We start from the raw sequence: 12,591 nt of genomic DNA on the forward strand, positions 1-12,591 counted from the left end.
CTCCGGTATTTGTGAACTGATTTTCATGATTTTTTTTGTTGGAAAGGGGATACTTCCATAGCGGTCCCATTTCATTTAGAAGAAAATCGTCCACCTCTAATGGTGGCTGTTCACGCATGAAGATTCATTTTTATAAATAGCAATTATTTTAATGGTTGATTTTGTTATTTCTCCAATTCAAGACGTTTTTCTCTCAATATACTTTGAGTAGTGAGAACCGATTTTTATTATCTCCAGTGTCAAGTCCTGTATATTGGCGAACTAGGGGATATTTCAATAAAACTTAGCAAATAGACGTAATTCCACGTACTTTTGAGGTCGGTTTTTTAGTACTCTGTATTGATGTTCAGAGGTGAACGTCGCTAGGTTTATTTTGTATCGGTGATTAATAATGGCATGTATGCAAAAAACTCTAAACGGTCACCTTTTTTAATGATTGATCCTATTTCTCTGAGACATAAAATAAATTAAATCGGTAGATATTTTAGTCTGAGTTACGCAAAAAATGTTTGATTTGTATAAATTATCTTTGATAGTTCTATGTTAAGCCTCAAACGTAATACAAATGAGCATTAAAAACAAAATTTAGACAATTATCTTTAAAACTAAGTAAATGTTGATTATATTTGTATAGATAGTAATATTTGACCTGAAAACATGTTCAATTCACTTTTACACAAAAATTATTTTTATGTTTATATTTTTAAGTTCACACTAACACTAGCTTAAGTACTCTCTCACATATTATGGATCATGTTGTCTGAGAATAAATTATTATTATCATAATAACAAGGAGGGCAGAAATGTATACAATATTAAATGCAAATCACCTATTTTTTATGTCCTTCAATAATAATTCACAATTGTAATAAGCTTTGGAAATGGTCGTGGCTGACGGAACAATAGTTTCATTCCCAATGTTTAACATTCGCGGAAACCCAAAAACTCAATATGTAACACGCTTGATATTCCTCTTTAATACAGTAAATGTGACGGACGTAACAACACATAGCCTATTCAATTTAAGTAGGTGTCACAGATAGCCCTCAATGCAGAGCGTACCTCCATGGTAGAAAGAAAGCGCGCGCACATCTACTACAATACTCGAACGTGGCCAACTACGGGGTCACGAAATTTTCATTACACACTGGACGATCGATGCTGAGATTCTGTCTCGAGTTCGAGTCTGTCTTTTTTGAAGACGGAGTAAAGTGTTGCCCGCTTACGAGCAGCTAGTGATTGCAGTCGATAAATATTCTATCGACTGAATATTGGTCACGCTTATGGAATAAATAGCTGCACTTGTTTCATTTGAATCATCCTCGACCCATTATTAATCCAATTACTGAGGACAAGTTCATTTGAATAGTAAATTTTTGTAAGTTCATACATACGTACACTGTATTTAGAACTCTGTTTATGAAAGATACAAAAAGGAGAAAATATTTTAAAGTTTTACATTAGCTATTCTTATTATAATGTATGTGAATAAAAATCTCGATTCTAGTAGGCCATCTGTCAAAACAAAAATAAAGAAGACAATAAAGCAATTAGTAATCGTAACATTCAGAATTCAATAATTTTTGGAAAAAATTTATCTTCTTTAATAAAACTATCGACAACAACTACAAACTATTTAAAATTTTAAATATTTTGTAGTTTAATCTGTGCCTACCCCGGTAGGAGATAGGCATGTTGTATGTATGCATTGTATGTATAATAAATATTTTTTTAAGAATATGTAAAAAAATCACTAGCCACGATGCTTGTAATTGCCGTGAATTTAATTAAATTAAATTGCTTCCCAACACCTAGTTATTCTAAAAAGAACACTTACTCTTCTTTTCACAGCTGTGGCTCTTATGTTTAGTTATTACCGACAAATGGGAGACATTAAAATCACGCGCAGGTTTCGAAGTGGAAGGATTGCAACTATTAAAAATCATGCTCCTTTAATACCAGCCATATTTCCTTACCGATATAATTGATTTGGATTATTGAAATGAAACACCTTGTTTGTTTATGGAATGTTTGTTTATTTTTAATATAACTAGATAATGACGACAGTAACAATTTCATATATACTGATTTTTTCTTTTTAAATAAAAAGCCGACATTTTGTTGTGGCTTCAATCAACTCAATCAGCTTTTTTAGCAAAACAATAATTAGTACGTGGCTATATGACGACATGATACTAGTGACGTCACAAACAAGTATTGCTGTTTTCTTCTACCACCTAATTTCAAATGTCTGTTAGTTCAATGGAATAGTATTTCCACGTATTACTAATATTATCCATTTTTAGTACTAATAAAAATTTATTAACCGACTTTAAAAAGGAGGAGGTTCTCAATCCGACTGTATTTCTTTTTTCTTTGTATGTGTATTAAGCGATAACTTCGGCATTTATGAATCGATTTTTATTATTCTTTTTTTTAAAAGAGGGTATTTCATTAGCGGTCCCATTTAAATTTGTAGAAAATATTTTACCTCTAAGGGTGGCAAATTAAGGGATGAATAATTTTTATATAATTAATAAGTACTCTGTAGTGAGATTATTTGCCTGCGTATTTTGGTGAATTACGTTACAGTCGCGTGTGTACATTTAAGTGATATATGTATACAACATAATTACAACATCTTTGTAAGTAAGTAACTTAATTATAAAACGCTATTCCGAATCGCTACAGTCAGGTAAATCAGAATCTTCTGCCAAACTCTCGTCGAATTTGGTTTTCTTCATAACGTCAACAATATTATCCATTATTTCATCTAGTTTCATATCAGTCTTTAAAGTCACCCTTTCTTCTACAGCTACATGTTCGTCACAACTTTGTAAGTACTCCTTGTCGACTGTGCTTACAATATCTTGAAACGATTGCAAAAAATGTTGGAAATCTTTCTGTCTTGTTACATTTTTCTGTATGAGCATATATACCCCCGTATGAGCAGGCGACAAATCACTTACGCTATTAGGCAGTCGTAATATTTCGACCCCAAATGTCTTCGCAATATTATCGATTTTATATAATTTATCGATATTGTTTGTAAATTTTTCAACTAACGTGTAAAGTTCAATTTTAGACATGTTTTCTTCGTACGGGACATTGTAAAAGTCAAGCCAGTCTTTCATTTCAACTTTCAAACTGTTCAATGTTGGTTTTTCCAGCAATTCCTTGTTTACGTGTTTCTTGTTTCTTAAAACAATTACATTTCCAGGTTTTACAGAACGGAATAGTTTCAATTGCAGCCATTTTTCGAAATTTGTTACATCATAATCATCGTAATAAGTCGTAAATTGGATTGATTGATCTGTAACAGCATAAATAACATGCTTTGAAATCACACCTTTGTGTATATAGTCCTTTAATTCAACAACGGCATCACTGTCGAATACTTCACAGGTCGAAGTCAGTATCAATTCATCAACGAAATAAATTCGCCGTAATTCTTCCCGGTATTTAATTATGTTTTTCAAATAGAAATATCTTTCAAAAGTAACTGATGGCCTTTCTATTACAACTAATAAGTCGTTAGTTTTGTATATCTTTCGCCACATATAACCTAACTTCACCAATGCCTTTCTGAAACTTCTTATGTCCATGTGTTCGGGAATCCGACCTTGTATTGCGTTGAACAACTCGTACGTAGTAGGTAATTTTGATTTGAAATAAAAATTTATAAGTTGGTTTTGAATATCGCAACGATTTACAGTAGCCACGTAAAAATTTGTCTCTTTACCTTCTTTTATTTTCTGCAAATAACTTGGATGCAAACCAGTAAAATATTGCGCTCGTTTCAATGGATCACTCGGATTAGATAAATCGGTGCGTTTGTTACTATAATGTTTTTCTGACTCACATTTTTCCAAAACCCTCGAAATTAGCTGTAAAGTTTCTATTTGAAGAGGATCATTCGTTCTGGATTTACTCGTGCTTGGACGCGCCATTTCGTCGTCCATCGACTGTTTTGACGCCATCTTGGTTTCACTGCGCAAATTAACACAAACATTAAATATTTATAGATACTGATGATAATAATGTGGAGATCCGAGAAGTGAAGTCCGTTTGAAAAAAAACTGCACGTACATTTAAACGTACATTTTACTCAAAAAGCGGATAGCAACTGATCTTTGCGAACGATGTAGTGACGCGGTGGGCCTGAGAACGAAAGAGACAGATACATGTTTTGTCTCGTATGGCGGCAACTGTTCAGAGCGAGGCAGTCGCGTTGCGCATGCCACGGATACTCTAAAATTATGAAGAAATTGTTCACCAAATTAGTGTGCGATATTTCAATCTAGATAAATAAAGATATTGCGTATAATGCGATCTTCCCTCTGAGAATGTGTGACTGTGTGATTGCGTGTAATTACATTTATATAGAAAAAATAGTTAGTAAAAGTAGTAGTTAAAAAGTAGTCGTATTTATATAGCATAAGTAGCACTTTTACACATGATTGGGGCGATGTTCATGAATATGAACAAAAGTATGAAAATAAAATTAAGCGGTCGTTCGATATAAAATACTATTACTTATTTAAATGCGTTTTGGCAGTATTAAAATAGGAATACTAAAAATTAACTCAATACCTATCAATCCCGTATATTATTTACACACTCTAATCTAGCGGTCTGTTTATGTCGCACTACGAACCGCCGGCCGTCGCACGGAACGGCAACAGCGCATTGTGGCCAAACAGCTGACGATGCCGAATCCCCCTCCCGTCCCGTGTATTCTGCCACTCCTCAACCCGCAGTCCTAGTCAATGGGCGTAAAATGTATTGAGCCGACGACGGCGTTCTATTTAGCATTTAAAATAGTTTCCGTCGTTTTAAATTTGTACTGTAAAATTATATCTTGTGTTAAAATGAGTGACGTAGAAAAAGAAGAAAATTTAAAGGTAATTATTTTATATTCGTAATTTTGCATTGACTTACAAATAAATGGACGACGGGTCTAATACAAAAACCACGAAAAAAATGTCCCAAGTCAACCTATTCGAAATTTAAATTGTAATGTCATCGCAGTATCGCGCTGTCAGTAGAACAAATGAAGACTAAAGCGGAGTGTCGCGCTCTGTATACGATTTTAGCGCCTTACAAGTGCGGACACTTTTTAGCGCGGACCCGACGTCCATATAATTGTAAGTCAATGTAATTTTGTAACAAAATTAACAATAATATTAAATCACACCTTGCGTTACAAAAACAAATATTCGCTTATTATTTCCGATTAAGTAGTTACTTGTTGTTTTTAACTGACTTTAAAAAAAGAGGAGGTTCTAAATTCGATCTCATTTTATGTAGATATGTTACGATTACTTCGGCATTTGTGAACCGATTTTGATGATTCTTTTTTGTTGAACCCTCTTTTGTCACATTTACATGTGAAGAAAATATTCGACCTCCAAGAGTGACAAACTAGGGATGAGTCCGGTAACGCGCACTTTCTTGAAACCGATTGTTAATTTTGTACATAGTTTTAAAAATAAAAACTCCAATGTAGTAATTTAAACATATTTATTCGTTATCACTTCGTAGAAACGTCTAAATTTACAATTTCTGTTCACTAATTATTTTTACCAATTACTTAATTTAATAATCTACTTTTATATTCGACTTCTTTCGGACGAGCAGCACACAAGAATGTTCGCCACAGCATAATAAATAAATAAATATATAAATTTTAAGCCGTGGGTGAGAGGAAAATAGAAAACAACTTGTATTTCATTTGCTTGAACACTATTACAGTACTCTAAGTTCATATTTACTGAAAACAAATGTACAAACCATCTTTCATCACAAACATCTTTTTTTACGATTGCAGAGTTCCCGCAGTAAAAGTTGCTTGGTTTTATATATTGAACAAGCCTTCAAACAACTGTCAGCTAATAAATTAAAATCTCAAACTTACTGTATTTCAGTTTCAGTTTGAATCAGCTAGAAAACGAGACGTAGAACAATTTGTTTCTGTTGTAATGAACATAATAAAATCAGTCGAAAAAGAATCTATAAAATATTCACTAGGGAAGATAAGAAACCGAACTCCCATGGTTGCTGCTAGGTTTTACACAAATATCAATATACCGTTAACAACTATTATGAAATATCTACATCTGCTTTCTTACAAAGATTGGTTAAGAATAGCAAAGTCCAAGAATTCGACTATTACGTATGAGACATGTAAAGAATAGAAAATTTTGCAGACTTCACTATATTGAAAAACGTCACATCTCTACTGTAGCTAGACTGATACACCACTTTAACAAAAATATCCCTTACACTGACAGTATAATGTACCCTCTAAGAAGAGCTGGATTTATATGGAAACAATTACCAGGAACAAAAAAAGCGATTATAATAGAGAAGACAGAGCAGTTTCAACAGAGAACTGATATTTGCAAAACATGATAGAATGGAGGAAAAACAATTTACCGATTCTTTATGTAGAATTCATAAATTTGGCAGATATAAGTGAGAAAAGACAATATATGGCTGTCGTAGTATCGACTCTATTAGGTTTGGTACACACAACGTTTTTCCAACCACATTTTCTATTTAGTATGCGTTGGCTAAAGGAGTGGGTCGCAATTTTAGTATTAGACATAAGGAATCCTCATGTTGTTGTCCTTGGGGTAAATGCAGACCACAAAATGGAATACAAGAAAGATGATACAGAGCTAAACATGTCAAGTCCAAAAAAGGAAATAGTTGAGTGGCTTGAGTTCAATGATATATCTCATACTCCTAATGATCACAGAGCAGAATTATACAGGCTTGTACAGAAATTTAGAAAAAATAGCAAACTAAACATGTTTGGTCATCATGTGGTTGAGCAACCCAGGGGTGTTATGAACTTAACTATGATATACGCAGCTTTAAAGTTAATATTTGTAAGTACAGAAGATAATAGTAGAAAAAAAAGCAACCCGCAAGAAGTAAAAAAATTTTTAGAGGAATTTACATTAGAAGAATGGATGTATAGAGATGCTATAATAAGAAAGTGTGCAGAGAAAATCTATCACGACGATATAGAAATGGAAATTGTGATGGATAAACTTATGGAACTGGGAAAATGTGGATGTATTTCCGGAAAGGAAACGGACCGTTTAGACAATTTTACTCCTTTGCTAGGAAGGAATAAATATTGCGACATGGTTATCTTTGATTAAAGTTAATTTTCTGTACTACTGCGCTGGTTTCATTTTGTTTTATGAGTATAATTTCGTATAATAACGGCTTAGCGGTAAACAAAGCTGAACATTACCAAAATTTACAAACCATACAGTTGCGCAACGAAAGTATAGTATGTTCCAATCCATTTTGAACAAAAATTCTAAAGCAATCACTCAATAAACCGAATGAGTAACACTGTCACGTATATTTCGAAGATTTCGGCTTGATATCTCATCACGTTTTCCAAAAATATTCATTTGAATAGAATCAAAAAATCGTAAAATCGTATTTGAGAAATGGTAGTCCAAAAGTGAGGTTATTTTTCGACTATACAACTATGACTTGTCTATGATTGCATTGTGTTGTACGAAAAAAAAAAACATTCGGTGCAATCAATTAACTTTTTTGTAATCGTTAGTAAATCGAATATTATATAACGAGTATCTAAACATAATGATTTGAAGGAGGATTTAAAATTAAAATTTCGGAAATTTTAAATATGCTTATATAGGTTATGCAACGAAAACCACTAGTACGACTCAATTAAACAAATCGATTCATTCAATTAATTAATCGATTTATTTAGCATTGCAATTGGCCATCACTTAACCGTCTATGGTCAGGTCAGTGGATTGTTTGTTTACATTTTGTTTAAAATGGATTGAAACGAAGTTTACTTGCGCAGAGTAACGAAGGAATACTTAAGGGGGGTCGGGAGGCGCCGGCAGCAGTGAGCGAACGCGCTTAGTTTGCGCGCCGAGTGTTAAGGGTTGACGTGATTTTAAATATTTTTGAATACGTTAAGTAAGTTCTACATAAATAGTTGTACGGTTGTAATTCGACAACGAAATACAACAGGGATTTAAAATTTCATAAATTTCCCCGTGACGCGAGGTAAGTTTTTCCTATAACCTTGTAACACGTATTTTTTAAAAGATTATAGGTGTTATAATAGGTTGGTTATAATTTATTATAGTGTGCGCACGAACGTATGAGCGTATCCATGACATTTAAGAACTGGCAAATCATATGGCCCTAAAGCTTCTATATCTCGTCCTGTCCTCCGCGACCCTAGCGGGGCTGCACCGCTTTCAATGATGCAGTGGCGGCGGGGCCGCGGGGAAAGAGACGTGTCGGTGTGTAGTTGCCCCTCGTCTTATCCTCCGCGGCCGAACGTGGGCGGTTGGCCCGTGGTGGGCGCTCCAAGGAACTCTCTTTATGTGTTGCGGCGGAGCCTGCCATCAGATCCGCCGCGGAGGCTGGGGGAGCAGCCACTAAACTTCACAGTTGAGTGGATGCTGTCCTGGCCCCACATGTTATAATAGTAAGTTATTGCCATGTCGTGAAGATGTCAAAAAATACAAACTATATAAATACATTCCTTGTCAAATAAGGTAAGTGGTCAACATTAATTAAGAATTATATGTAGAGAAGATGACTTCTTCTTATTCAATAATTGAATAGAAGTTTTTATCTCTTAGCCATGACATCAGCTGACGTTTAAATAGAATATTATTATTTATCATTTTTATATCAGAGGGTAAGAGCATGTTCACATGACGAGCGTTCAACCCCCGATTCGCTAATGCGCACTCAGAGCCGCGCTATTGCCGTTCACACGAGCGCACGTTTTCGACGTGGTGAGACGTGTTTTGAGACGAAGTTGAGAAACGTCCTTGGAATATGGTAAGTTATGGAGTGACTTTCACTTTGGACAATAAAATAGGGTGGACCCAATATTTCCGTCTCCTGCTGCATTGCTATCTCCGATATAAAATCCACAAACACATAGCTGTTTCCACGTCCAGACTTTTCAAACTTTCACTGAGACAGTGTGAAAATCGCCCGCCATGTGTACACTATTCAATAATCTCAGTATAGAGGACTAAAAAAACCGACCTTAATAGTACGACCTTAATTACGTCTATTAGCCAAGTTTTATTTAAATATCCCCTAGTTCGCCACTATGTAGGACATGACACAGGAGATAATAAAAATCGGTTCTCACTTACTCAAAGTATATTGAGAGAAAAACGCCTTGAAATGGAGAATAGCAAAATCAACCATTGAAATAATTGCTCCTTACAATAAAATTTAGGCGCTATTTATAAAAATCAATTTTCACGCGTGAACAGCCACCCTTAGAGGTGGATGATTTTCTTCAAAATGAAATAGGACAATTGTGGAGGTACCCTCTTTCCAACACAAGAAGAATCATGAAAATCGGTTCACAAATACCGGAGTTATCGCGTAACATACAAAAAAAACATACAGTTGAATTGAGAACCTCCTCCTTTTTGAAGTCAGTTAAAAACTTAACTCGCGTTGAACGCTCGTCATGTGAAAATGCTGTAATGCATTATATATCCTCACACACATGGCCCCGCACTGTTTCTGGTAGTAACTTACTTTGGTGTAACTATTACAATATTGAGATACTGAGAGTCGTATTCTAGAACTCTACTCAATGCTCAAGTCAGGATTGCAATTGAAACACAAGCACTGGAAATACGACCATAATGGCAGGGACTTGAGTATGATTTCGAGTGTTTTAAACCATACTCAAATCCTGACTTGAGCATTGAGTAGAGTTCTAGAATACGACCCTAAGTATCAATGTGTGCGTAATCGTTTCAAAGAATCACACACGGTGAAACACCATTCCGCGACGTTAGTGCTACGTGTGACTCCGTACAAGGCAAGGCGATGCTAAAGCCGTATTATCGTTTGTCTGAACTACGTAAGGTTTAAAATGGCATGTCGCATTCAACAGATGTTATCCTTACATCTTCCGAGTTCCCTAAGGTTTTTAATTAACCCTTGAATCAGTATCGGTTGACCGGGTTCTATCCTCAGGACAGTTTTCAATTTCCATCTGATCAATTAAATGTTAACTGAGGCTAGGTTTAATTAGTCAGTTCGTTTGTTTAGTTTTAACGTTTTTCTAGCAATGGACGATTTTGTCATGTGATAATTGTAATTACGATACGTTATGTTACTATACATATGCGAAATTTTCAGAATTAATTTGAAAATAGGAAATTGTCTTGTCTGTAACGTGAATAACAATACAAAATAGTAGCAGTGGAGCTCCATGAAAGAGTTCGTCCAGAGAAGTACTGCCAGAACACAGTAATGTTAGCATTACTGTGTTAGCATTACAGTATAAATTCAAAAAACACTTTTCTTTATTAATGCTTTGATCGTAAGTTCTTGAAAGTGCAATTTTCGCTTCTTTATTTCAAAAATAAAGATAACTAAGTGTAAAACTCCAATAATGATGAAAACACTTTTGAATTACTGAACACTGAAATTATTAGACAATTTTATTGTTGCACAAAGGTTTATAATAAAAAATACTTGTACGGCGCGTACGACGCGAGGCGAGGAAGTACCTACGGCCAGCGCCGACAGAAGTCGAGGGCAGGCAAAATTTTACTCGCTTTGAGTTAGGGTTATTAAGGCATTATATAAGTTATATTTCTCAAATATCAAACCGAAATAAACGCTAACAAAATCAACCAAGTAAGTAATTATTATTTATATTATTAAACTAAATTAATTTTTTTGAAAGTTTACGAAATAATGAAATGAGTGAAACAAATTATTCCTTTTTTCATAAGTTTTAAAATCAAATTATTTCAAAATTATGAATTATAACTAGAATTGAAATTAATAAATGGAATTTTTTTAGTAATTTTTTGTATTTGCATTAATCAGGCTTGAATATTCGGTTATTTTACACTATTTGATTATAAGATTAAATATAAATATTGTATATTAAGGTTACTTTTTTATTGTTTTTACGTTTAGATTTACATTTGTTTTACTCGTATTAGATTAAGTTTTAATTAAATAAATTTATCCTATTTTAAGTTATAATGAAGTTTACCATAAGAGGTACTTGATTTTGTAAATCGATTAATAAACGCTCATTTGGCCACGCTCCTGTCGAATGTACTATTTGTTACAACACTACAAGTTACATTATTCGTCGTGGTCGGGTAGTGTCTGTAACTTGTAAGTTAATCTATCGGTAACAATTAGGTCTGTCGTTAACTACATTGAGGTCAGGTTTAATTACGTTACGTCGCCAACTTCAGGTATCCACGGAAAGTCGGAAAAACTTAGAAAAACGACGCAGACTTAAAATGAGAATGAATTTTCTAAGAAGTTAGGATATTCTCTTTACTTTATCCAGTTTAGATTAGTGGGGTTCATGTTACCTTTAGAAGTTGCTTATAAAGCTGCCGTCAACTAACTAAAACGCGGCTAGCAAAATAATTTTTTGAGATGTCATAAAAAACCATAACCCAGTTTTTGAATAACTAAATTGTGTAATGATATTACAGCTATGCATCGTTAGAGTAAATTCCGATAAGTTACTAACTAATTTGAACTGTTTTTAAACGAGAATCTTTTGCTATTCAAAACGCATATTTGACCATTTGTCACCTAGCCGCGTTTTTGTTAGTGGACGAAAGGTAAAACAACCGTTAAAAAAAGGGTAATTTTGTATTAACTCAAAAAAATCTTACGGGTTGCACCCCATTTATCAACTTGTTTTATTACTGCGCACACTTAGAATTTTGACAATACGCACGTGATTGAGTTGAGCGCGCGTGTAAAGACGTTGGAGGTAAAGAGAAAGACCGCAATCGCGCACTCCAAAACGCGCCAGTATCACGCGGTCTGTCTTGCGCTATTAGAATTTACACGGGCGCTCTTTCCGTCGTAACAAAACCAAACACGACGTATCGCGCGCGAAAAACGTTAGCTTAAAAAATTTCGACAGGTAATCGCGCACGATTGAGCGTGTAGACTTTCCTGCGCGCTGTCCTGAACGCTGCTGACCACGCTATAGAGTGAGTAAAGGAGGCTAATGAATCATTTAATCGAATCTTTGGCCCAATGGTTGACATTGTGGGCGCTACTTTGGGATGTCCCGGGTGTAGTTCCCGGTAGGACTGAAATGATAGGACAGGACAGGTGTGTAGCTTACCATCAGGCGCACGACTTGTTGGTCCCGTCACTTCATATTACGATAAATAGAAAATAAGTTTAATAAAAATTCGTCCGAAAATAAAGCGTTAAGAGGGTTCACTATAATAAAATTAAAAATATGAAGCAATGACACACACACACCAATGTACACTAATTAAATACCTGATCTCAAACCAAGAAATTCTATGGCAGAACGCCCAGAGCAGAACCAATTTAGAAAAGTTCATTTCCCAATTTGGTCCTACCGGGAACCGAACCCGTTCAACACCCACAGTGCAAACCGTTAGCATCATAGCAAGGTCAAAAATTTGTACTACGAATACCAGAGCAAATAGAGCAATGGAATTCACACCAGGGCACTTACCCTGAACTCCTCATTGGGCTAATCTAAATTCACGGACCGCGCGT

At 34.8% G+C, this 12,591-nt stretch overlaps 1 protein-coding gene across 1 annotated transcript; it reads right to left on the minus strand.

Annotated features, from left to right (window-relative positions):
- Window positions 1-2,638: 2,638 nt before the first annotated feature.
- LOC113240373 lies at window positions 2,639-4,155 on the minus strand. Its single transcript, XM_026477656.1, has 2 exons — window positions 3,743-4,155; window positions 2,639-3,313 (listed from the first exon to the last, which is right to left on the minus strand). The coding sequence occupies exons 1-2, from the start codon at window positions 3,978-3,980 to the stop codon at window positions 2,673-2,675; spliced, it is 879 nt and encodes a 292-aa protein (XP_026333441.1). The 5' UTR covers window positions 3,981-4,155; the 3' UTR covers window positions 2,639-2,672.
- Window positions 4,156-12,591: the final 8,436 nt, after the last annotated feature.

Source organism: Hyposmocoma kahamanoa, unplaced genomic scaffold, assembly GCF_003589595.1.
Source record: "Hyposmocoma kahamanoa isolate Upper Pololo Valley unplaced genomic scaffold, ASM358959v1 136533, whole genome shotgun sequence".
Classification (NCBI taxonomy): Eukaryota; Metazoa; Arthropoda; class Insecta; order Lepidoptera; family Cosmopterigidae; genus Hyposmocoma; species Hyposmocoma kahamanoa.

Coding starts and splice junctions, on each gene's coding strand:
- LOC113240373 (XM_026477656.1), bottom strand. CDS start 3,980: ATGGCGTCAAAACAGTCGATGGACGACGAAATGGCGCGTCCAAGCACG. Junction 3,314..3,742: donor TTTGCAGAAAATAAAAGAAG/GTAAAGAGACAA, acceptor ATGCTGTTACAG/ATCAATCAATCCAATTTACG.